This window comes from Crotalus tigris, unplaced genomic scaffold, assembly GCF_016545835.1.
Source record: "Crotalus tigris isolate CLP2741 ecotype Arizona unplaced genomic scaffold, ASM1654583v1 scf7180000018260.1040479, whole genome shotgun sequence".
Taxonomy (NCBI): domain Eukaryota; kingdom Metazoa; phylum Chordata; class Lepidosauria; order Squamata; family Viperidae; genus Crotalus; species Crotalus tigris.
Genome location: NW_024096909.1, coordinates 35,899 through 63,243, shown reverse-complemented (window position 1 = coordinate 63,243; position 27,345 = coordinate 35,899). Strand labels below are relative to the sequence as shown.

The 27,345-nt window shown below is 37.7% G+C and overlaps 1 protein-coding gene and 1 long non-coding RNA gene across 2 annotated transcripts; one reads left to right on the top strand and one right to left on the bottom strand.

Moving 5' to 3' along the window:
* BFSP1 (beaded filament structural protein 1) lies at positions 1-25,292 on the top strand. The gene is made up of 8 exons (XM_039349310.1): positions 1-613; positions 3,712-3,772; positions 12,438-12,533; positions 14,854-14,946; positions 16,735-16,842; positions 19,435-19,655; positions 22,053-22,138; positions 23,507-25,292. The coding sequence occupies exons 1-8, from the start codon at positions 243-245 to the stop codon at positions 24,454-24,456; spliced, it is 1,986 nt and encodes a 661-aa protein (XP_039205244.1). The 5' UTR covers positions 1-242; the 3' UTR covers positions 24,457-25,292.
* Positions 12,512-21,737, bottom strand: LOC120310663. The gene is made up of 3 exons (XR_005557425.1): positions 21,659-21,737; positions 18,629-18,710; positions 12,512-12,643 (listed from the first exon to the last, which is right to left on the bottom strand). It is a non-coding gene; the product is annotated as an uncharacterized LOC120310663 (long non-coding RNA).
* Positions 25,293-27,345: the final 2,053 nt, after the last annotated feature.

Here is a 27,345-nt window from a genome sequence, read left to right as displayed (position 1 = left end):
TTTAAAACCACCACTATCAAGAACCAGAAGGCAGGATGGTCTAATTTTGTTTTGTTTCTCTTGCAGTGAGCTTAGGAGTTGTAGAGTCTTAGATTGAGCTGTTATTTTGGGTTTCACAAGAGAACTGAGTCTACCCAGGGTTCAAACACATTTGAGCAGAAAAGACCCAGTTTTGGTGTTTCAAACTGGAAAGACACAGACAAGGGAGATTCCTGGGCTCACCCACCGCTCCCTACTCTGCCATGTATAGGAGCAGCTACTTGCATGCAATCCACAAGGAGAAGTATGAACAATCAGATGCTTATGAAGAACTTCCAGAGTCACCGGAATTTGGTGGTCTTGCACAAGCCCAAGGCCTGGAAAACCTGCAGGAACTTAGTCAACAGTTTTCAAACTACATCAACAGGGCTCGGGTGCTTGAGCAGCGTAACGCCATCTTCCGCAAGCAACTTGAGACATTCCAACGCATGGATGAGCTGGCTGGATTAGAAGAGGCTTTTGCTGCTCAGATTGATCTCAATCACCAGCGAGTCCGTGACCTGTCCACCAACAGATCTAAGCTGGAACGTGAGAAGAAAGACGCTCAGCGCATGTTGGATGAATACTGTAACAAGTAAGTTGGTTGGAGATGAAGTAGATGCCTTCATTATGGCAGATGGATGCATAGAGTTTCCTGGTTCTCCAAAACTGTGTCATCTACCTTTGGCTTTTTCTAAATGGAGGTACAAAACAATCTTTTTTGTGGCTTTGGGTAAGCAATCCCACAAAAGCAAAACAAGGATCCTAGGAACTTCGCTTGTGAAAGTGAAAAGAAATAAGGGTCTTCGTGGCATTTTGTGATGATGTCCAACATTCTCTTCCAGTAGCAGTGATAGCTCTCATCTGCATCTGTGTGCTCAAAGAAAATATTAGCAATCAAAAGTACAGGGCACATCTATTCAAATTTTTCCTTCATAAAGGCACAGTGAGGAGAAAGTTAGAATAATTAAGTATGAAATGCAGTGGCATCTGATGCTCTGTAAATTTTCATAAATAAGTACAATATAATAGTGATGCAGAAAGGAAAAAAAATATCTGGAAGGATTTAGGCTACTGAGCTAATCTAATGAGTTTGTATCAGGAATGGAGTCGTAAGGTTGGTGCTTTGAAAGTAAATTTTGTATTTCCATAGAAAATACTTAATTAGGAAATATTTCTCAATTTGGAAAAAAAATGCTGAAAAGGAATATGAAATGCACTCAATTAACCAATCAATAGCTTTCACAGATTGTGATCACCTCCAATGCTTTATGGAGTGTTTTGAATGTATGTAGCAATGTTGTGATTATTATTCTTTTACCATTTATGCAAATTATAAATGACTTTTCTATCCTGAGGGCATTCAAGACATTCGGATCATTTCATTTCTTGCTACGTATACATGTCCTGCCCAATCTCTCCTTTGTTTCTTAGCATCGTTCATTTATTTTTCTTAATCTGGCTCCTTATATCTTTGAAAACAAAGGGTTGTGTTTTTTTTCCTGTTTTCTTTCTGTAGTAACAGAGTTAAAAGAAACAAACAAACAAAAAAAAATCCCCAAAGTATGGAATACTTATTTTACAACGATTGAAAATATTTATTCTATTTTCAGATATAATTCCTTTCTTTTATTTTGTTTAGAAAAATGAAGGAAACAGTCAATTGAGCCTGGCATTATGGTTGTTGCAGTCATTAAGCAGATCACCATGAGACCACGACCGATTTTAACACCTTTTTTGCAGTGGTCATTAATACAGGTCTGCCAGTTGCAAAGTGCTGTAATTTGTTTGTGTGTACAATTTAGAGACTACTTGACTTCCAGTGTGTTTGGAAGGCTTACAATTAAAAAAAATAAGAAAAATACAAAACACAAACAAGAAATTATGTGTGGTTCTGAAACAAACTCATCTAAGGAAGCTCAACTATCACCTGATCCCATAGTCTGGGGGAATGGCCAACTTTTTAACAGCTTCCTGATTTTTACCATCAGGATGCGAGTCTATTTTGGATCCCTTTGGAAATGTATTATTCTAGAACAGGGACCCCCAACCTCTGGTCCATGGACCAGTACCGGTCCGTGGCACACCAGCAACCGGTCCACACAAACAAGCAAAGCCCCATCCGTGGGATGCAGGCAGCACACAAAACCATGCATCCTCTGGTCTGCGGAAAAACCCCTCTCCACAGAACCGGTTCCTGGTGCCCAAAAGATTTGGGACCTCTATTCTAGAAGGCAGGCACTGCTACAGGGAAGGCTGACAATATTCCTTAATTGATAGGATCCAAAGTGTGCCCATTTAAATTCTGTCGTATATTTTGGATTGTTTCCTATTCTATTTTCTTCCACAGTTTATATGGGACATCATAAACATATAAATACAGAACACAACCCTAGCCTAAGCCAATCTTTTTTATTCTGGAAAGGAATCCTTGAAATAATGATCAGATTACTGGGAACCCTTGTAGAAAATCCCAAAACCTCATAATGCAATTTACTTCTAACTTTCACGATCCAACTTTTATAAGATTTACTGCAATAACAAAATGGCAGGATGGTAGCTAGGTTGCAGTCCATAAGGATTCCTACTTGTGCAGAAGTTAGCATTGTGCAACACATGAATGTCAGTTCCCCCCCCCCAGTCATGATCTCTCATGGAAACCCTCATGACCTCTTATGGAATCCCTGTTAAGAAAGGCTCTTCTAAGCTCCTATGCTTGGCTTCCTGTTGGGCTCATGACTTACCTTTCTCTTTTCCTGCAAATTTTGTGCAACAAGAGAAAGAATCTTTTGGAAAGATTTGTCTCTGGTTTTAATCAACCACAATTTGTGGATTCAGCTAAACTGGCAACTATAGCTCATTTAATGTAGCTAACTTAATAAGCCATGGTTTAAAATTGGCTTGCTTTAAACTAAAAAATAATTTGCCATTTTGGACAAATCCCACAGTTAAGTAAAAGCAGCAGCTTCTATATTTCTCCTCTCAGCAATGCAGGAGGAGGAGAGAAAATGGAGGAAAGCCCAAGGCCAGCAGGATGTTAGATTTGCACTTATATCAGCCTCTTAGATCAGGGGTCTTCAAACTTGGCCTTTTTATGACTTGTGGACTTCAACTCCCAGAATTCCTCAGCCAGTGGGTTTTCCCTTCCTAGTTTAATATTATGTCCAAATGTATCCATAAACTTTGTATGAAAATGCAAAGATGTTTGAGGCATTTGGCTATTTTCTTTTTAAAAACTTTTTTCTAAAAAAAATCTTATTACATTTTAAAGAAGATCTATAAATAGACATAACCAAGATAGAGGAATAAAATATAAGTTAATAAACAAGGACTTTAAAAGTGCTCTAAATAGTAAAAATATCTCAGAGATCATAGTTTTCCAGTCTATTATCAATTAATTTTGAATAATCCACTCTAAATGAATACCAAGAACCATGGTCAACACAGCATCATTCACCAGGTAATCTTTTATACTATGGTAAATTCAATCCATGTCACTGAAATCTGTTCTAATATAGATATCCTGTAAAACTAAAATATAGACTCTATGCAGGGATAAATTCAAACTCTGAATATGGTATGAAGCCATGTCTTAAGTCAAATAGGAAGAATGGTTTCCAATTAGAATTGAATGAAATTTTCTTTCTAATGTATCAGTGGGGTTTACTTGCATTTTTGTTTGTCTTCTTTTAGATATAAAAATGAATGTGAATATCAGAAGAAGCAGAAAAGTACTCTTGAACAGCTTAATAAGGTAAATTCATTATATCAAATGTAATATTCTCATCCTTTTTTACCGGGGGATCTTTTCATAAGTGCTGCTTTTCATGTGCTGTCACCACTTAGAGAGGGCTGTAAAGCATTGTGAAGTGGTATATAAGTCTAAGTGCTATTGCTATTAGTACTGACAGCCAGTAGTAACACAAAGATAGGCATGTTTAATACTATCACTTTTGCAGTAGTATCTGCATTTGCTGCTGCTGGTTTTGTGTGAGGGGAATTGCATTTTCCAGCTTTAAAATGTTTAGAAGCTTAAAATGCCATTTTTATATAATCTAAGGGTATTAGAAAGTAAAGTATAACACTTTACTTATATACATAGAAAAAGAGGGTGCAATCAATCACATACTGTATCTGAGTGCCCTCCATCATCCAACAATTGTCTTTTTAAACAAAACTTGTTATGACCCAGCTGGTCAAGGCAAGGCAAGCCTTTAGAGAGTTCTTTATTTCTCTTAACCAATGTTCCAGTCAATGGCCCTCCAACAACTGGTAAGGCTCCACCCTCACACTATCCTGAAGGCAGCCACCCTCAGACTCCAAAACATAGCCCCAGTAGTACAAAGAAAGCCCACAGAGTAGAGCATGCTCACAGGGCAAAGTCCAGGGTTCCAATCCACCAGGCAGGATCCAGGCACAAGACAAGGTCAGTCCTCAGGACAAGAAACAGGTCCCAGAAAAGAAGCAGTTCCAAATCCCCAGTGAAACAAAGGCCAAATGTAGATCACAAGGGCGAGGTCCAAAACAAAATGCAAAGAGCAATCTTCCAAGCAAGGCGAGGCAAACAGTAACAGGCATGAGTAAAACCTGGGGGGGGGGAGTGTAAGCCAAGGTAAACAATTGTTCCTAGCAAAGACTAGCTTCCCACTGCTTCTCCTTAAGCTACTCCCCTCCAGGGGTTCATTGTGAGGAGGGGTGGATTGACCTTCTCCCTTGCAGCCCTTCTCTGGGCTTGCCTATGCTCCACTCTCCTTGCCCTTGGATTGAGTGGAGTAGGCAACTGTTCCTCATCAGAGGAAGATTGGCTGCCTATCAGCATCACTGCCGGTCAGTGATGCTCCCCTGTGTCTGTGCAGGCAGGCAACTTACCATCTGGTCGACTCCCCCCCACCAGTGCCTGAGGGGGCTCAGGACAGCATAATCCTCAGCCCCTGACATGCCTTCCCTTTCAGACTGTCCCAGCTCCAACTCTTCTTCCTCCTCCAAAAGAGGCTTTGAGGGAGCCATGACAAAACCTGGTTTCCTTGGCAAACAAATGATACATAAAGAGTTGTGTGGGTGGATATCCTTTGAACTATCCTGACTCCTTGTGACTACCTGGACATGTCCACATAGTTTCCTTGACAACATTTTTCAGACATGACTTCCCTTGCCTTCTTCCCAGGGGTAAGAGAGATTGACTGGCCCAAAGTCACTGACCTGGCTTTATGCCTAAAGAACAACTAGAATTCACTCTCTCCCAGTTTCTAACCTTTAACCATCTATACCAAGTTGGCTCTCATAGTATTTAAACAATTATTAAATGTAATAATTGTTTAAATACTATAATGTTTAATATTAATAATTTAATATTCAATTATTCCTCCCACCTCCCTTTGGGAGGATGTGTTAGAATTAAAATTAGCTGTTTCACTTTTCTGGACTTTTATGCTTTTCTTACATGTTGAAAAAAAGTATTAGAATTATATCTTGTTTTTTCCCCAAAAGTTAAAGTGAATATACATAGCAACCTCTCTTGTTGATTTTCTTCCCATAATAAAAACTCTAAGGGCTGAGTGAGAAAGATTAGTCCATCAATGTAAACTTTTATTTTATATAGCTATGGTTTATATGTAACTTTTGATGGAGTGGTATTACATCAAACCTGGGGGTTGTGGATTTTTGATTTGGGCAAAAACACTAATCAAACTCTAATGCTATTATTTGCGACTATGAAATCCAATACAAGGAGAAATATTCTGTTGATGTAATTCATCCTAATATTTCTTTTATAGTTTTAAGAAGAGCAAAGTTTTAGGCGAAAGTTCTAGTCACATTCTTGAGAATAAACAGTGCTGAATTCAGGGGAAGTTATTTCAGAGCAGAACACTAAGAAATTACTAGTGTTAAACAGACAGCTCAACTGAAGAATCTACTATAATTTTGGTCTGTCTTATTTCCTATCAGTCACACTGTGTAGGAGGAATGACAGAACCAGGGGGCAGAATCAAAAGAGGAATCAGCCTAGAGTCACTATATAGTCACAAATGGATTAAATCCAAACCCTCTTAAATTCCCTTAACCCTTATCTAGCAGCAAAATAGTGCTAGCCATTAGTTGAGTAGATTCCAGTGTATAGGCATGAGCAATAAATCGGCTTAATTAGAATTTCATGTGTGATCTGATCTTTCACTCCTGACACACATTCATATGACATTTCTTCCTATTTCCTTTTCTACTGTTCTTCTGTACCTCTTCGTCTTTCTTTCTACCACCTCAACAAGTTCAATTCAATTACCTTTTTCAGTAATATCTATTTCATCATGGAGAGAGAGAGAGAGAGAGAGAGAGAGAGAGAGAGAGAGAGAGAGAGAGAGAGAGAGAGAGAGAATAAGTAAGATTCAGTATCAGAAAAGAAACTAAAAGTGTATCTGAATAATAACAATAATAATACGTATGCCATTGAATCCCAAGGTTTATAACAGCACAATTCAATAAAACACTCATGATGAGAAAAATGAAAATTAATTTATCTCCAAATAATGTCGTAAAACAATACAATAAAATAAAAAATGGTGGATACATTAAAAAGATTTTCAAATACTGTTGGTATAAGATCATTCCCAAAAGTCTTTCTGAAAAAGACTTCTGGAAGAGTGACCCTAAATATAATCTAACTTTTTGGGGGAGGATGTTCCACAGTAACAGAAAAAATGTGCTTTCTGGCCTCAGCCTTTAGCTCTCCTTGCCTAATAATGAGTAAGTGTTTTGATAGACAGTAGCGTGAGGGTCCAAGCAATAAATTGGTTGGCCTGGCTTAGTCCAATGCTTCTGCTATAAACAAATACTATTTCCAATATTTGTTGTACTTTGGGTACATTATGCAAATATTTAGTTTCCTTAAACCTCTGGGACAGGTGAAATGAAAGAGAAGAGGAAGACAAGCAGCAAAGAGGTATGTGGACTTTATGACATTGACAATGGTGCACTGACAGAAGATGTCAGGTTGGGGGTCAGATAATCTTGGAGAAAATTTATCTTTGTGGGCACTAAGAGTTGACACCAACACGATGGTACCTCAATTTCCAGTATTCCAAGAAAATTTAATTTCACAGTATAATTCAGGAGGTTTACCATAAGTTGACAACAACCAGGGTGTTCTGTGTATGTAGCAAATGGACATATAGATGAAATAAGCATATTTGTATATTTCTAGTTCTTACCCTACCCACCCCAATTTTGTTTGCAATTCTATATTTATTTGTGAGTGAGCCCCTTTTCAGCATTTCTGCCTACTGAGTAAGCATTTATGAAATTATGGTATTAGTATCTCAAAACTATGCACTCATGGTTTGCCAATCAGTCTTGGTATGGCAAAATCTCCCTCTCCGATCAACTTCTTTTTCTTAATTCCATCTCACTCTTGCTGCCTGGAATCCTTTTCCACTAGACCAGGGACGTCAAACTCGCAATGTCACGTGATGTGTCATGACATATCACAACTTTTTTTTCCATTGCCAGCAATGGGATGGTCGCAGTTTCGCTATGATGCATCTGGCAGTTTGACATCCCTGCACTAGACAAAGGCAACTGAATCCCATTACTGCTCATTTTATTTTAGTCCTATATAATTTTTCGGCTTTTACTTTGTCATCCTAATGTTGCATCTTTACATCAATTGCCATTCTCGTTTTACAACAAAACTCATCTTTAAAAGTGTAGATTTGCAGCCAGATTGGTCTTCCTTTGATGCAAGGAAGTGTTCCAAATTGTGGACACACAAGGAAGGTTGAGGATATGAAAACTTTTGAAAACCTATTAGCATAAAAAGTTAAAATAAAATTCAAATGAAGGCTGAAAGAACTGGGAAGATCACTGGGGAAGGGTTGATTGACGGAAGGAGCTAGGGAAAGAAGTGCTGCAAAGGTTGATGCGTGTGCAGTGGGAAGACCAGGGTGGATGGCCTGAATGTAAGATTGGCAGCTGATTGATGGGGAAATGGGCTGGAGGCCTGAGGAATCCTTAAAATTATCTCATCAAAAACAAGGTATAAATTTGGGGATCCCACTATCATGACATATCAGGATATTTTGCTATTTTGAAGGAAGCAGGCTACAGTGCAATGTAGCATCCCCATTCTGCTTTCCTGATATTTTTTGCAGCAATCCCTTTTGGCCCATTTCTCTCCAACTGGGCTTTCAAGCATCCAGCCATTTAACTAAGAAACTCAGCAAGGGAGGTTACAATGTGTAGATTCTGCGAATGAAAGAAACGTAATGAATTGCTCATTAGACAAGAGGCCAGGGGATTTAGGGCTTCTTTGATTGCAAATGTAATTCAATCAAGGACACATATCCTTTCAGCTGACATGAGTTGACCTGTCACAGATTGTAAATACCATACAGCTAATGCAATTTTCACAAATGGCAGCTTGCAAACAAGCTATTAGTTGAAATTGGTTGTCACAGAACATACATAGTGAATAAATAACAACATTGTCCAAATAATTTGGCTTCTAGACCATCTGAAAAAATAATCAGCCAAGATAAAAATCTGGGGGCAAAAGTTATCCCATCCCTAAAAATACTGAAACCAAAGAACATTTGCAGTACAGAAATAATTTTGAATGTACTGTAAGATAAGTTTGCTCAGCAAGGCAAGAAATAAGTGGTTTATTGAGGGAGGTCAATTAATTTATTAAACTTGCTAATCATCAAATGCAATCAGTTACACAGAAAACTGGAATCATTGTCCTAACATGGCCTATCCTATGCTTTCATACAGAACGAATATTGGAGGGAAAGAGATGGAGCATAATACTGATACTCTTAAAGGCCATCTGATCTTGCAAATCTATGTAGCTTGTTGTGTAAGTTTTTAAAAATGTTTCCTGACTTAAAACATATGTACAGAGATTACATAGAAGTGCACTGCAGTGCCCTCCCTCCCTCCCTCCCTCCCTCCCTCCCTCCCTCCCTCCCTTCCTTCCTTCCTTCCTTCCTATATGTATGCATGCATTCACATACATAGGCATACATTCCACCCAGTGGATTGTGCAATAATTTCATATTTTGAAAGCCAGCATTTGCAGGAGGGGTGCAGAGGGATAGCACACATTGCGGAAAGAGCTCAGGAGAGCCCACTGCCGGTCTGCGCTGCCAAGAATGGAGTTGTGTTTTGATCACAGGTGGCTGTTCTTAACATTTGTGATAGAGAAAGGAAGTAGATAACTGCTATTTGAAATGAAGATGTGTCATAATTGCAGGTGGGGCTGGAATTTTCAGATATTGGAGGGATTTGAAGGATTCTTTATCCTTTCTTTTAAAAAAAAACACTTATGAACTCTGTTTACTTTTTGTCTCTTTGGACTACCTGCCTCAGAAAACCATTGCCATTCCTGCTAACTCCACAAATCTATGGGATGTTGATTACGTAGTCATGACTGATTTCATTTCTATTGGCTTTAGTCATTTACAACTAAGTAAACCTGGATGAAATCCAACATGTGGTTTTGTTGTCCAGTTTTAAATATTATACCAGCACCATATGCATGAGATTATCCTATTTAAGTAGAAAATGTAGTCTTCATTTTTATAAGGTAAAATAATTGGGCCAAGGAGGTCTCTGTGGGGAGCTTCTTGGATGAGTTAGGATTTGAATCTTATCCAGATTTCATGAACTATATGTGCTAATGACTGATCCCAGTCTTATTTATTACATTTTCAGTTTCATTTTAAAGGCCCAACCTAACAATTGAAATAGGCATACTCTACTTTTGTAAACATTAGGTGAGTAGGTAAACGGCACCAAAGATGCTTGCTGTTTCCTGAAAGCAAATATACTATAATGAGATTTACACTGAAACAAATATTAGTATTTTTCTTGTGCGTTTTTGATGTCTATACAGGATATTTTATAATTCTTCCCCACCCCCAGTGTTTTGTGCTTGGCAGTTTCCATATAGCTAATGCTCAGAATTATGTTCTTTGACATAACAGTTGATAATATCATATGCACTGAGATGCAAAATCTTCCTATCCGTCACTTTTATTTGGGGATGGGGAGGCAAGCAAAGAGTCAAGATTACAACGTATGGTTTATGAAGAGCTGAGAATGTTTTTAGATGACAAATTTCTTTCAGACCTTATTGATAAGCATTGTATTACCACAAAGGAGATAAGTGAATATACGTTAGAAATTGAGACCCAAGCATGGGAGGAAACATTAATCAGCAGTTGCACAATGCCAACATATTCCTGACTAACTTTTACAGGTAGTCCTCAACTTACAACTATTCAATCAGTGACCAGAGTTATAATGGCATTGAAAAAAGTGACTTATGACCAGTCCTCACAACTGCGGCATTCCCATGGTCATTTTATCAAAATTTGGGCACTTAGCAACTGGAATGTACTTACAGTGGTTGCAGCATCCAGGGCCACTTGGTCACTATTGCAATCCTTCCCAGCCAGCTTCCAACAAGCAAAGTCAATGAAGGATAAGCTGGGTTTCCTTAACAACTGCTTGATTCATTAAACAATTCATTAACAACCACAGCAAAAAGATTGTAAAATTGGGTGTGATTCACTTATCAATCCCCTTGTTTATTCTGGTCTCATAAGTCAAGAACCACCTTTATAGCCTAGGGCAGAAGTCCCCAGCCTTTTAAGCACAAGAGAGGTTTTTCCACAGACCGGAGGGTGCGTGGTTTTGTGTGCTGCCTGCATCCTGTGGATGGGGATTTGCTTGTTTGTGCATACTGGTTCCTGGCATGCCGCGGCCCAGTACTGGTCCACAGACCAGGGGTTGGGGATCCTTGGCCTAGGGAAAGAAATGCTGATAAATTATGTTAAGGAATCTCTCACATACACAGACGCACACACAAAACAGACCTACTATAATGAAAAACCCTGAGCCAATTGTAACCAGGCTCAACTAATTACAATAACACTGAAAATGATTCTTCTCATCCATATGATGAGATCACTGGGGTTAGAACTTCATATACTGTTTGAATTAGTTGTCACCTAATGTATCTCTGTATGCAGTGCATCATCAATCCTGGCTTCCAGATGTCTGATGAATACCCAAAGAAATATATCTAATTTTTTTTAAGCTAAAGTTTAATGTTATTCTATTTTCCTAAATATGTACCCATCAGCAGTATCTAACTGTCTTTCTCAGCCCATCAGTGGATTCACGGTCTCATTGTAATGCTTCCGATTCAGCTTTCCGTAGGAAAATAGAGAAACAGTGAGCAAATGGATGACTGCTGGCTTAGAATATTCCACTTGTCATTTGCATTCATAAATCTTATCTGCTCACAAAGCAGATAACTAGGCTTGTAGCGAAATTCTATGCTTTATTTTTACTATCATTACCAGCACAACAGCAGTGCTACTTTTACAATCCATGGGTATAATGGAAACAGCAAGCATCTACACATTTTTGAATAGCACCACAGAGCTTGGAATTAGTTTGCTGGGCCTATCACAAAAGCAAAACTTATGAATAACTCCCCATCACATTGCCTAACCAGAAATGGGACTGTAGTACAGCTGATAGAGGTGATGTTACTGAAAATTGAACAAGCTACATTTCATTAGCTAAATGAGAAAATGGACCCTGATGTGCTTGCATTGACTGTGATTTGCACAGTTTACTAGCTGTTACAGGTGTGTTCAAAATTGAGAAAGTCCTCTGATTGTTCTTTTCAAAAAGGGTATTTTTTTTGTCCATTTGTCCTAATATTACATAGCAAACCAGTGTTTTAGCCCCTGACAAACAAAGCATGGATAATAAGTATTCTTTATATAATGATTTTCCTTTAAAAGCAAAACTCCTTAAAATGCATCTAATGGATCTAAATGGAAGCCCAATGAAATAGATTGGAGATATAAGTGAAAAAAGGTTAGTAGAGCCAGATCTTGTTAGTACTTGGAGGGGGAGAAACCACCATGAAATCTCAGCTTGGTCATTTAGACTGGGAAGTTGAAACATATCCCAGAGGAAAGCATCGGTGAACCACTTCTACCTTATTGCCAAGAAAACTGCATAAATGTGACTTTGGAATCTTTAAGAATCACCTTTGATTCAAGGAACTGTTTTTTCCTTGTTATATTTATTTGGTATGCAGTTCTACCTAAGTGCAGCAGACTACCTATTCAGTCCAATTGCCTATCAGTTTTGAAATGTCTATCGATTATTTAGATTTCAATTTTTGTATATGCATGTTGCAAATAAATGTATTATTTGAAGGTCATCCGTCCTAGTTTTACATTAATCAATTTCCAATCTGTTATATAAGTTATGGCAAGAGATGACTTTATAGATTTTTAAAGTCCAGTGTTTCCATTGAATACTAGTGACTCAAATATTTATTTAAAATCAGAAATAAAAGGACAAAAGAGAATAATATTTTGTTTTGTTTTTTATATCAGGAAGCTGATGAAGCTTTGTTATGTAATTTAGAACTCCAGATTGAATCACAGTTCTTGCAAGATGATGTAAATGCCACGAAAGACAGATATAAGAAGGTAAGTCTTATAGCTGCTCGTTTTCATCAATATTTCCCAAACAAATTTTAACAAATGAAGCTGTTCCTTCCCTTTTAATACAAGTCTCCTTTCATATATGTAAATCCATGCTGGGCAAAAAAAAGAAGAGAGATACCTGGTAAAAGGGTTGTTCTGCTTAGGGATGGATTGAAGAGATCTGCTATGTTGTTTTTTTTTTGTTTGTTTTCTTTTGGTTTTTCTTATACTGGTACTTATCATCTACAATTTGGTGGAAAATGAAAGTTACACAGAGTAAAAGAATTCTTTATTTTTTTTTATTGAAAAAGTTTTATTGATAATTAACAAAAAAAATTTTAAACCCACAAACCACCCACCCCCTACCCCCCCACTTCCCAGAGCCGAGTACAGGGTTATTACAAACATATTAAACAAAATCTAATTAAATTTAACAAATTATACAATAACTAAATTCATACTTAACCCTTAACTCCCTTTAAACCTTAATATCATAATACTATAAACAAGTCCATTTTAAAACAATTATTATAAAGAACCATAATAACAGTAAATAAACTAAATAATTTCCATTATAAAATGCTATTAATAATAATTATTATTTAAAATTTAATCATAAAATAAATGGAACTTTTTAGTTCCATATTTAATCTAGAGTAAAAGAATTCTTAACGCACAAATTTGCTTCAAGTATCAGATATAAACCAAACTCAGAGTTCTTTCATGCACAAAACATGAGCTTGCCTTCTTAATACTTTTTTTTTTAATTTTTGGCAGGAATTTAGGTTTGGGTGTTATTTTGTGATAACAATTTATAAATATTAGGTCGTTTTAAAATCATTGACAATATATTAGATACCTCCAGTAGATGGAGATCTACTTTTTAACCAGCTCTGCTCCTGCTTCTGTTAACAATTACCTTTTCCCCTATACTTGAGATTCCTACCAACAATACTTCTATAAGGCCTCTTTTACAAAGAAACTGAAATAGCTGTTCAGAGCTCCTCCTTATTCTAAAAAGTTAAAATTAAGAATGAGAAGGGTTCTGCCCCTACCCAAATTCAAGTCCTGCTGGTTTTTTGGGATTCAATTTCCATCAAGGTATGGTTATTTCTGCTCATCTTCATATTCTCCAGAAATGTCCCAAGGACTTTTGGTTTTTCTTTGAAGACGTTTCACTTCTCATCCAAGAAGCTTCTTCATTTTCTGACTGGATGGTGGGGAATAGAAGGATTTATATTCCTTGCAGACAGCTGTCATTTGCATTCTTTTAGAGAGTCATTGAGGCCATTTGGAGGTTTATCTGTATCCTCAGGGTCACCTGACTAGTGCAGATGGGTTTGGAGCCTTCTTGGCTGCAAGATGTTTTCTGCCCTGTGTCCTTTCACTGTTGAAGACAGGTGCAGGCTGCTGGGGATGAGTTGCTGTGTTGTCTGCATCTCAAACTGAAGCGTAAATGGTTTCTCTAGTCCAGTGGTTCTCAACTTTTCTAATGCCGCGACCCCATAACACAGTTCCCCATGTTGTGGTGACCCCCAACCACTTATACATCACTGGGTGCCAGGGGTGTGGCCAAAGAAAAGGGGGAAAAATTGGCGGACAGCCTTGTTTGGCGACCACCGTGAAATGGTCGTTCGACCCCAAATGGGGTCCCGACCCACAGGTTGAGAACCACTGCTCTAGTCTACAATGAGAAGCGAAAGGTCTTCAAAGAAAAACAAGAAAGTCCAGATACCTCCTGAAAAGGAGCACTTTTGGGACGACCGTGACCTGGATGACTGAGAATCTCCATAGACGTTCTCCTGAAATGAAACATACTGGTTCAATCCTATCAAGTGGTTTAGCAGATTGTATAATTAAACCCTTCTTCCCCCAAGCTTTTTGGCTGAGATAAAGATTGATCATGGGATTACAGGGACACTGCAACAGCCGTAACTTGGGGGACTGGTCATAGTTTTTTTTTGTCCAGTGCCATCGCAACTTTTAAGAATCGCTGAATAAATGGACATTAAGAGGGGACTACCTATAGTTAAGATCATTTTATGTAGTAATAATATAATTCAATAGCAGATATATGCCATATATATAAAACCAAATGGCACTATCTATGAAGAACGGTTGAGAAAGGTAATTACAGCAGCATGCTAGAGAATACTCTGATAAAGCTAGTCAGGATAAATGTCTAGCAGCCCAGTTTTTCTTAACATCTTTGCTTCCTTCTCTTCCAGAAGAGGGGAAATTCAAATAGAAACTCAGCAGTGCAGTTCCTTCCATCAAGCTTCTTGCTGTAATAAGTTTTAATAATTATTTTATCTGGCTACAGAACCTCATGGAAGTACAGACGTATATTGGAAATTTACAACAGATCATGCAAGCAGCACCTCCGGTGTCCAACATCATGGCTGGTGCCAGTGACGTAAGAATTTTCTTTTACAAATCATGCAGTCAAAAGTCTTCTTCAGGCATACATCTGAATATTTGAGGGTTTCAAACTGAATAGAGGAAGGAGCATTCAGTTGTCATATATTCAGCCAGAAAGTCTGGCAGGGGCATGATCATGTTCATGTATACTGTACACATGTAGAAGTTGGAATCCTGCTTTAGTATGATCTCAGATTAAGAAGAGAACTCTACTTGTGTTCTAGCAAAAACTCCTAATCATGCCTTGGCTGAACATATGGCATTCAGGAAGGCTAAGGGTCTCAGCCATAAGCCCAGCCCTGCTCCCTGCTTTCAAGCTCCTTCCATTTTCATAATGCCTGAAGAAAAATTAAGTTCATTGAAACATTCAGTTTTAAAATAAGATAAGGATAAGATCAAACTGTAGGATAGCAAAATTTGGAGGATTATACTGTAGATCTATACAAGCTACAAAGGAGTGCTTCGTCCCTTTTCCTTTTGCTACAACTCCTTTGAAGCTACTTCACAAAGGAATAATTGAAGCCTGGGAAACTGACCCCTTGTCAGTCAGGAGTGCTGATTTACCACTAGCTTACCAGGTACTTAGGAGCCAGAGATTGCAGCAGCACAAGGGAATAACAATCAGCGACTTAATAGCTAGCCATTAACACCCCAATTAACAACTAAAAGCCACACATAACCAGGCACCACATAAATACTACACATAAAACAGTCCAGTGCACACATTCTGGAGAGAGAGAAGTTCTTTGAGGTTGGGCTCCAGCACAAGTCTGAAAGCTTGGAAGAATGAACCGCTGGTCCCAGTGACCAACTCAGATTGGATCCTGGAATGCCCTCTCTCCACTTTCAAAGCGTGATGCAAAGATGCCTTATTACTTTTCTTCACCTTGTTTCAGTGTCCTCTTTGGCACTTCCAACAATTGAAGTTACTGCAAGAGTTGGACAAGGACATTGAAACAAGTCAAGGAACCTAGAGAAACTGGTTTTTATAACTGCTGCATCTTGATGAGGCAAATATTGTTGCCTTCATAGCACAAAGTATGTCCCCAAGGCAGAGTATCTCATATAGACCTATTGATACAAGTCCTTCAGACAATTAATGAGTTGATATGTGTTGAACTCTACACCAATTGTCCTCTGATTGTCTTGATATTGATTGCTTAGGGCAGTATTCTATAATGAGCAATTGCTAGATAGTGCAAGGAACTGGGAGATGTCCTTTTTCTGCTGCACTTTGAGGCAAGAATATTGCATTTTCTACTTGGTCAGCTCTCTGAAAAGATTCCTTAACTTTTTTCAGTTGCAATTAAACACGAGTAATTCATCTGGGGTTCTTTAGATATGCCATAAGACAAATGCAGTTGTTGTACATGCTGCTGTTCTAATGTTGTGGTCTGCAAAAAGGTGTACATGTTGATCTAGAAGAAAATGCAGTTGCGTATAAATGAAATATATATGCTCAAGTGTGAGCCTAAATACAGAGATTTGTTTAAACCAAGGAAAGAGAGGATAATGGATGCTCAACACATCTGAAGGCTATAAATATTTTCTGTTTGTACACAAGTTTCCCTCAGTAGGCTTTACTACTGACCATTTCCCTATAACATCCAATTTTGTGGGATGTCTGGACAATGAAGTTATTTATCACATTTCTACTAAAAACCTGTTGCAGGCGAAGAGGAAAATTGGAATATTTTTCCAATCCCCTTCATTCCAACCTATAGTCAAAGCTTTGTTACCAATCCAATTTCACTCATATTTCCTTCTTCTGTTCTGTTTGCAGGAAAAGCTGATAACCGAGGGAAGGATACCAATACTCCAGAGTCAGTTAGATGAATACAAGGGCATTTTTTCCCAGCTCCAAGCCCAAAAACTTAAGCTTCAGACAGAGGTATCATTGCAAGAAAAAAAAGTTATTTTTTCTAGAATAAGTGATTTACAAATATTATGATTTAAGCTAAGATTAAAGTTTTTAAACCATTAAAAAATTAAATTAAAAAATAGATTATTAGATTGGGTCATGATTGTTTCACAAGAAGGAGGTTATCTGAGAAATAGTTTAGGTCTCAACTATTCTTCTCTGAGCTTATCCCATCCACAGATTCCCATTAATGGTTCAGTTCAGAGTGACCTCAGTTCTTTTAAGAATAGGAGAGGGCGAAGCTCCTACAGTTATGTTAGATGGATTTACCAGTTTCTTAGAGAATAAAGTTGCTAGAATCTACTCAAGTTGGATAGTATGGTGAGCAAGGTGGCACACTGTGGTATAACCTGGGATTCTTTTGACCTTGAGAAATTGAGTAAGGGAATAGAGTTCTCTGAAGTCTTAGTATTATTGACTCCTATGGGCTTGACAGATGTGAACAATTGGACCCGGAGACAAACAGTGCTTCTCTGAGAGTGTAATGTCACCTGCCCTGAAGAAGGTGGCATTGCATCATCCCTTGATTAAACCCTCTGTTTTCTCCCATTTCCACCCCTCCCCCCTTTTTAGGGGAGTGGGTATGATCACTGTTTGTTCTTTCATGCTCCTATTGTAATGGTTCCGACAGACAGGGATGAATAAAGCAGAACTCCAAGGCTTGCAAATTCAAAGTATCGGCACGGTCAAGAGTGAAACCAAATTTGGATACACAAGTAACAATTTTCCAATACAAAGTTAAATGTCCCACCCATAAAAGCTTCTGCAAGCAACTACGTTTCCCAATATGGTTGTTTGGTGGGCTTTTATTGCAATACCCAGTCCCTAGTCTCGGGAGCAGCCGATGACCTTGGTTCCCATGGGACAAAAGATTATTTTGACTAGCAAAGCACCTGGGCAACCCCCCTCCCTCCGTTCTATGTGGCAACCTAGAATGAGAAGGAAAATGGCTGCAACCATGCTCATTTGTAGTGTTGACACCTATATACCATCATAGACAATCATTTTATGCAAAAAGATGGCATCCTAATTTTTTGCATTAGTGTCACTTTGGCCCTCTTGCTCACTAGTAAGGCTCAGATTTTATTACAAAAATCAGTTCCTTTCTCTAATGTTACATGGTTTTATTGGCATCATGCCTGTTTCATTTTTAGCACTCTGGATATCTTAGAATCACTACTTGCTCTTCTCCTCTATCAGCTAAAAACACCAGAGAGATCATAAGCCATGAGGGTTCATTGTAGTAGGGTATTTAATCTGTGCAATTCACTTGTGCCCAACTCTTCAGTCTTAGGAATGGAAATTATTCCCAGGATCTGTGAGGATACATTTGAGTAAAATTAATTAAGATTTTACAGAATACACCCTTGAGTTTCCCAAATTATTTGAATAATAAATCTTTCCAATGTTGGTTTTGTATTTTACTGCAAAAGTTGATCAAAGATCATAATAACCATTTTGAGTTGATTTGATTTCTTGCATTTGTATTCCAAGAACAATGATGAAGCCATAATAAATTTTCCTGTCAAGCAAATCTCTGTTTTTCAGGTGACTGAGCACCATCTGGTGGTCAATATGTATTCCACTGGAATGGGGGAATGGAGAAAGAAGAAGCATAGTTTTATTCAAATTTGATGTTTTGGCTTTCAGGAGCCCTCTCAGAGGATCTCAACATTTAATTTAATTTAATGGGAGATTCATTAAGGAATGGGCTTCAATTTTTCTTGAGAATATAATGTAGAAGGGCATTGCTTACCTTGGCACTTCAGATTCTTGTGATGCCAGGTTCATGTTACTACACATTTATAGAACTCCAGTAGTTGCATCATTGCTTTTCCCTGAAAGGATATGGCATTCAGGAACTTTGTCAGTGGAGTGGGAGGAGGGTGACTTTATAAAGTTATCAACAATTCACTGGGGTCTGAGAGAAGGGAGTGAGGTAAAATGGGTGCGCTAAGTCTACAAAAGTAGTCTCAATCTTAAATCTTAATCTTATTCTTAATCTTACTACACTAGTCTTTTGAGTGAAAAATGAAGAAAAAAAATCAAGCTACCATTTTGGGATGGCCTGCTGCTAATTTTCCAATGAAACCTTTATAATTACAGAAACAGATTCAGGATTATATTGAACCCATAAGAACTCACTTCTCTACATATTAGAAACACTAGTACTACACTAATCCTATATAATGGGTAGGTATGAACTTAAAACTTTGATGCACACATGCAGGTTTTTATTAGCATTATTTATATTAGGACATATGAACACTTTTAAGAAATTACATCTTTTGTGTCACTTTGGGTGTTGTGCTATCTAAATATGATTTCTCATCTTGCCTGCTGCTCATTGTTATGGTGTGTTAATGTTGGTCATTTTTTTTCTATTTTTTAATGCCGATAATACTCGAAACCAACAGGTATCAATGATTTGTTTCATGTCATTGAAATGTCTTTGAAATGGGATAGTATTCCACGTCTTTGCTGTTAGTGAACTGTGCTGCTCCCCATAGCAGACAGACCAGCTTTAGGCAATCTCTCACATCTTCCTTTTTTTTAAAACAGACAGGAATGCTGGACCAGGTGATTAAGGACACCCAGCAGAGCTATAATGATGAGATTCACCTGTATAATGAGCAGATTGACAGTCTGAGAAAGGGCATAGAAGATGCTGAAAGGACCTTGGAGAAATACACCAACCAGTGTCGCCAACTGTCCATTTATAAACAGTCCCTAGAGAGTGAATTGGAGCGTTATAAACGTATAATTGAAAATGAAGATAGCAGGTATGGATATTCTTGAAGCAAAAAGCAGCAGATCCAAAGGTGCTTTTCAAAAGACAAATGGACTTCCTTCATTTTTTTTCCCCTTGAAAACATTTTGTTTCTCACCCAAGGAGCTTCTTCAGTTCTGACTGAATGGTGGGGAATAGAAAGATTTGTATTCTTTGCAGTCATCTGGTTTTTAGCACTCTGGAAGTCTGTCATGAGAGCTAATGGCTGATCTTCAGAGTGCTTATGAACAGATGACTGCAAAGAATATAAATCCTCCTATTCCCCACCATTCTGTCAGAACTGAAGAAGCTCCTTGGGTGAGAAGTGAAATGTTTTCAAGAAAAAACCAAGGAAGTCCAGTTGCCTTTTGAAAAGCACCTTTGGGACAACCACGACTTGGATGATTGAGAATCTCCATAGACAGTGATGCTTAGAGTTTCATTAGGTTTTGTCTAAGAAATCATTTCAATGGTTAACATTCGGGTCTTGAACATATTGTTCAATATTTTAAATAATACGACTATTTATAACAGCTTCCTAGGTTTCTCTATTTTTGTTGGGTGTCTAAGCTTCTCAGACGAAAACATGATTTTCCAGTGTTGTGCAGCACCCAATTTTAATTGGTATGGAATATATTACTCACTTTAGAAGCCCATGACATATTCCTTGAGTCATCCATCAATAGCATTTCTACGTCAATGTCCTAGGTGTTTTTTCCGGGCTTTTTGCATGACTTTCTGTTGTTGCTGAGATACTACCAGCTACAGTTGGTAGTTGTTGATTTTCAACTCTGTAAGAATACAAAGCCAGCTTTTCCCCTTCAAACTTTGTTTTTAATTGGGTAAGGAACCAGAGATTTAAGGCAACTAATTTATGGTTGCTTTTCTGTTTCAACTCTTTTGACATTAAGAGTAGCTCTTTGCACTACTATCAATAATCATGTATCTTTTAAAAAATAAATCAGTAAATCTGCAGTAGTTTCAGAGATGTGCATAGAGAGAATTAATCATTCACATAATTTTAAATCTTCTAGAAAAGATCTGCATTCATAGCACTTCTCTTCCAATTGTCTAACCATAGTTGTGGTTTGTAGAACTTTTTCCTCTTTTAAATCAAAGTGATTTAAGCATAGAGAACTCCTCTTTTCTTAACTGCCATGACAATATTATGCCCATAAATCATAATTGCCTGCTTGCAAATATATTGTCCTGTATTTATTCATGTGTGACCACAAAACAACAACTGCAAAAATAAATAAATAAATATTGGCAAAATGGCGTTTCAGAACAGAAAGTACTCTGGTATACATTCCTCCTTAACTCCTGTTAAGACATTTTGCTGGTCAGTAAGAGTTAAAGACAGGCACAAATGTTACTCTGATTAGATTCATTCCCTTTCATTTTAGTAGGATGACTTAAATGTGGTCTTTATGAATGTGTAGGTAGATGTGCTTAGAAGCTCATGCTGGCAGCCAGTCTTTCGAGGTAGGCCAGATCAGGAAATGGAGTCCACAAGAAATACTGGAACACTTTTGATATACATTATAATAACATAATCTTGAAAGTCTAACTGTGTTTTTCTTCCCTCTCTATTTCATCAAAGAGACTTAAGGCAAAACCAGATTAACATTAACATTCTCTGACTTTCTTGGATTTAAATCATATTTTGCTTCTCCACGTTCTTCTCTGTGGTTCTCTATCATGGGTGCCTTATAGTATGAGGATTTTCAAACCTTCTCTGAAGCATGTCCACCTCTGCACACGTAGAAGACTTTTATAGTGGAGTAAACATGGAAAGTACATGCAGGGAAACTTTTTAATCCACATATCTTTTTAAGGCGGAGGAGGTGCAACTATATGGTCCAATTATATGCTTAAAGGGAAGTGAGAGAAAGAGTAACCTTCAGGAATGGTGAGCAGAAGCAGCTCTGACTTTTCTTTTAGACAACTGAAAACTTCAGGGATTGAGTAGGCTTTGGATATGTGAAATCTGGAGCACTTTGTTTTATTTCTTACCACAGGACGTTTTCCGTTTGCCAAACTTTAGGGGCATCTCAGCTACTCCAGCAGGGTTCCTCTCTGCGTAGGTTCTTACTCATCAGTTATTTTTCAGTGACATTCATATGCGTTTTGTGAACCTGCCAGAGTATGACATTCTGTTCTAGAATGTTTGATGACAATGGATTTGGGGAAGTTGGTATAGAGAGGTAAGTTAGGATTTCACATCAAGTAGTCCATCTTAAGGCAACAGGTTTGGAATGGAATAAAAACAACTTATTTGGAAAGTATTACAAATATGTATAACCACAGGAATGTAACCCAGATGGGTTGCCTTGTCATTATTTTAAATGGTTGTTTAGGTTTTGTTTTGGTGGAGTTTATTGATTCTCCCTTTTCCCTATGGTGATAGATTGAATTCTGCTATTATTGGAACTCCAGTAACCCTATTTACACAGACCTACAGACCATCAGAGACCCCAACCTTGAAAGGGACAGGTAATTGAGACTCTACAGAAATTATTTTAGCCTGTGAGAGCAGCATGCACGTGTACCATGTTTCTGTATGCTGATCTCATTGTTCATATTACTTGAGCACAGGTGACTTATGTTAACCCTTTTCTTGTGGATTACTAGTAACAAAATCATTTGCTGAAAAAAGATGGACAATAACTGAATCATCTATTAATTGCTTAGGAAGGAGAGAGGTCTCCAACCCCATAGTTCCTAGAATATACTGCCAATACTTTTAAAATGAACTAACACTTCTGTTCATTGGGAACTTGAATATTTGTGATGAAGTTTTTTACCCATATTGGTCAGGAATAAATCCTGCATCCTGAGAAATCCATAAAATAATTATGCCTGAATTTTGGTTCATTAAAATGAACTTTCACTCTTACATAAAATAGTAACACTTTCTTGACTTCTGAAGGCTCTAAGTTGCGTAAGTTTCTTGTCAACAATGGGGAAGCTATTTGCTCATTCCCCAGGATTTTTTTAAAGAAACTTTCTAAACTAGTCTGTAGTCTGTAGCCCTGGGATTTCCTGGGGTCTCTCATTCCAGCGCTGACTAGATCTGATTTATTTACAGTAGCTTTTTGAGATCAACTGTTGGCTGGGTGCTGTTGAGCCTCCCTTGAAATTCCTGCAACTTCTTGATTATTGCATGAATTGCAGTAATGCATTTATGGTCCAACAGGACCCTGGTAGATGCCAGTGTTTCCTTATACAATTATGCTAGTAATGTTGAATTACAGTATTGCAGAGGTCCATATTGTAAAATGATCCATAAGGTCTTGGAGCATCTTTGTAGGTAATAGTAAAATTTGAAAGCTGTAGCTTTGTCTTTATAGACTGTACCTAACGAAATTAAAAATGTAATCCACTTAAAGTGTGTTTGTGACAGAGAGAGAGACAGCAAGAGAGAGAGACAGAGAGAGAGAGAGAAAATAAAGGGAGGGAGATGTTCCTTTTCTTTCTCGATACAGTAGCTCCATTTAAATATTCAACATATTTGAATGATCCATTCAGATATTTTCTTGAGAATGTGTGTAAATATGATGTAAGCAATTATGTAAGCAGTAATCATACTAATTGCATTAAACTAAGATTAAACAAATCAAATCAAGTTAAATTTGTGATTGAAATTGAATCACATTTAGGTTTTGTCTTTGCTTAATCAACATGTTGGAGTGTATCACTCAAAGGGCAAGTGTAGATGCTGCCTGATCTAACATGTTCTTCATGCCATTAAAGCCATTCTCATCAACTCTGTTTGAGGGAATGTTTGCAAATTATACATTTCATGTTTAGTGGGCTGCATCTCATGCTATATTTGTTGTTCTTTTATTTCTATTCATGTAGACATTACACTAGTCATGCAAGACATTGCTGGTGCCAAGTTACGGCAAAGAAGTCTGCCAAAGAAAATGTTTAAGAGGAAGGAGATTACACCAAAAGATCTTACTAGTGGGTCTTCCTTAGAAAAAATGTTTGACCAGCCGCAGGAAAGATTTGACCAAATTCTGATGGATTCCAAACAGGAAGGATTACTCACAGAAAGTGAACATGGATCGAATGGTACAAAGGAAGAAACTGAGCCCAGCAAAGCTGAAGAAGATGTGCCTGATGGAGCACAAATAAGCAAAGCTTTTGACAAATTGTGCAATATAGTGAAAGAGAAAGTCAGATGCTACCAAAGACAGGAACCTAGAACTGGGTTCCATGCTAAAGGATATGTAGTTATTGCAGAAAAAGGCAGCTATGATGACACCTGCTTCCATTCTTTACCTATTCCTTATAAGGGTAGAGTCATTGTTTCAGATGTTGAAGGAAATATATCACGCGGTATGAAACCAATCCCAGAATTACCCAGATCTCCTGAACATTACAAAAGTGAATTCGAAGTCCATAGAATGCAAGAGCGATCAAGGATGCAGAAAGACATTAAATATGAGTACAAACTGATAGGCAAAGAGAAGGAAGATGATGTATCCAGGTGGCAGAGAGAATTTGGAAAAAAAGAAGCGTTCCCAAAAGTGGAATTTACTGGGGCTTCTGAACCATTTTCCACACCATGTCCAAGTGAACAAAATGAAGAAGGAATTTATGTAAAGAAACAATGCAAAAAGCAGGATGGCTTGCATAAGGAACTAACTTCACCAAGCACTGTGAGTTATGAGAAGGTAGAAATGGTAGAATCCATTGAGAAATTCTCTGATGAAAAAATCCAAAGCTATGAAGAAACTGCTATGATTATGGAGACCATGACTGAGAAAACCAGCAAAAAGAAATTGGAAGAAAAAAACCATTAGAGTACACCTTCAAACAGCCAATTAATCCAGCTTACAATTATTGTAGAGGTGATCCTCAGAGGGTTTTTTATTTTTTTTAATAGCAATGCTAAAAAAGATTAATGGAACTCTACCAATGTGAATGGTTTGATGTTGGTAGCCTAAAAAATATATTTTGCTTGATTCCTCATCACTCTCCCCTTATATTGTCTGATGGAGTGATAAAAATAGTGAATGTGGAGTTGAATTTCTCTGCCAATAGCAAAATTGTAGTTGTCTCATCTTGAGGATCTTAAATGAAATTCAAATGTCACTCCCTCACCCTCAGTTTTTGCCATCTCTGGGGGTTGTTGTTGAACAGAAGCCCCAATTTTTCAAGATCATTCCTATGTTGGCCTCAGTTAGAAGAATGCACACAGGGAAGAGTAGCCACACCATCAAAAGAAAGAAGGACCCGAACAACTGGTTTTATGTATCCCCAGCTCTAAATATTACTTCAGATCTAATATGTTCACAAGATCTTGTTTGGAATTAAACTGTCCCAAGCCTCCAGGAAAGAACCAAAATATCCTCTATTCCCCATTAAATTGATGATCAAAGGAAAATAATAGGGGAGAAGTACATCTCTTTTAAGATCACTAGTTTTTCTTAATCATATCAACTTGCAAGGGATTGGGGCCATTGTGCTTGGTGCCATTGCATGTCCAAAGTGTATCAAATATAATACAAATGGATTTGATGTCTTCATTGAAGTGATTCTTGGACTATACTAATACCTGAGTTTCTGATGATGCAAATATCTGAATGTTAGCTGGTACCATTTGGTTGATTTTTTTTTTTTGCCTAATAAACATTTTGTCTTCCATAGATATTTGCTCAGAGGATGTGTGTTGCCATTTAATCACAAAAGGCAGAATATTAGGAAGTCACCTGGAACTCTATGCACAATGCAGTGGAACCATTGACTCTCACTTCTAAATCTAACCAAGGGACCAGACTAGATACAGAATTATGAATTATTGCCCAAGGACCTCTTTTTCTGAACATTTGCATAGAAATTAAAATACTGATAGCTTTAATTTTCTGTTAGAAAATTGAGTTAACTGCTTATTTGATATGAATATTTGTATATGCTGGTCCAGAGATGTTTTCTCTACAACTCACTTGCCCCTTTCTAAACAGATAGTTGTGAGAATTAAACAGCAAACCTGTTTTCAACTCTTCCTACCATTCATAAAGGTTAAAAGTAAAACCAAATATAAATACAAAGTACAGGCACAGGTAGCACCAATTGCCTTTTCAGTAGTCATGACACACAATGGAGCAACCTCTGCTTTAAGCTGGTGGATGCAAAACCAACATTACCAGATGGAACTCGAAGATAACTTTTTAAATGATAAGAGTGACAAAAGAACCAAATCACTGGACATTAGGAGACTTTCTGCATCATGTTTTCTCCAAGCAGTTGTGAAAAGGTTGGGTACTTCTAGATCTCTTGTAGGTTTACCAAGCCTTTATGTTCTGTTGCCACCAACAGGAGTTATAAACATTTGACTGCAAGCTTAACGATAGGTTGTTCTTTGTTTGTTGCGTGATAAGAAGGCTGAGCAATCTACAGTGAGGTAGCTGTATAGGAATTTAAGTTGTATGTTTCCAATTTGGGTCAACTATGGAACATATAAAGTTAAATGAGCAATGTTTTAACATGAGGACCTGCATACAGTGGCTCAAGTTTCACAAGAAAAACAGATCCCAGGTTTGCGGGCAGCATAGTCTGTTGTCAGAGAGTCTGATTTTTGTGCAGATCCATTTTGCTGAGAATTTCTTAGCAAAGGTTTAAGAACTACTGGAGGTCACGGTGCTGAAGTATATCTAAAAATTCATAGCGGAGTGCTGTAAAAAAAATCCACTGTAACTCATAGTTACCTTAATCCAATCTTTGAAATACAGATCTGGTACTTTAAGTGGCGTTTCCTGTCCACATAACCTTCTTACTCACTTTCAAAGAAATTCATTTGACTCTGTTTATAGAGCTGGAGATTCCTTGTAATTGAAAAGGGTGTTGTACACATGAAAGAAACAATAGGTGTGCATCTGATTACATACACATCTCTGAAAGAAGATGAGTGGATGAAACCAAAACTAACAGTAGACTCCCTCTAAGCAATGGGCTTCACCCATGGTAAGTTTTCATGTTCCTCAATTGCTAAGAAATTCCTGGATGATAAATTCTTAGAAGAAAATTGCATTTAGATGATGTACATCTAACACAATATTTATTTTTTAAAAAATCAGGCCATTATAATGTCAACTATTCTTATTGGGAGTATTTGCATATCTTGGCAAGGACTCCCTTATCTACTGTATTTATTATTCCTTGGTGCTTTCCAGATATATTGAACTTCAACTTCCAGCCAGCATGCCAAAAGGAATGGGCTGAGGGAAAACCAGTTCCTCTAAAGGCCACCAGATGGGGGAAATACTATTCCTAAGCAGTAAGTGGTTTCCAGTAAGTGATACTGCCCAGTTCATTGAAGCCATGGGACATAGGCCCTATTCCCACACTATGCTTAAAAAAAACTCTTAGCTATTAACCCAATTCAATCTCTTTCGTGATATTTCTAGAATCATGAAATCATGGTAAGGGAATCAAGTATCACCATTTTGGAAATACAGAGCTATCCATTTTCTTCAGGAACTATCTGGTTTTCTAGAAGGTCTTACACCAGGAGAATAATAGGCTTTTCAACATCACTAGCCCCTTCTCCATTGGCCAGGCCAGCTGCAATAGGTGCAGCCAATATTTGGGAAACCATGCTCTGTGTTGTCTAGTATTAGCAGTGAGTTCTATAAGGAAAGGCATTATTTCTCCCCAGCTCTTTTACTGGGAGGACATCATATTGAAAATGG

What these genes read in the sequence shown, in the direction of transcription:
- BFSP1 (XM_039349310.1), top strand. Translation starts at nt 243, where the DNA reads ATGTATAGGAGCAGCTACTTGCATGCAATCCACAAGGAGAAGTATGAA. An exon ending in TCATGGCTGGTGCCAGTGAC is followed by an intron (nt 14,947 to 16,734) that starts GTAAGAATTTTC and finishes TTCTGTTTGCAG; the next exon opens with GAAAAGCTGATAACCGAGGG. An exon ending in CCCAACCTTGAAAGGGACAG is followed by an intron (nt 22,139 to 23,506) that starts GTAATTGAGACT and finishes CTATTCATGTAG; the next exon opens with ACATTACACTAGTCATGCAA.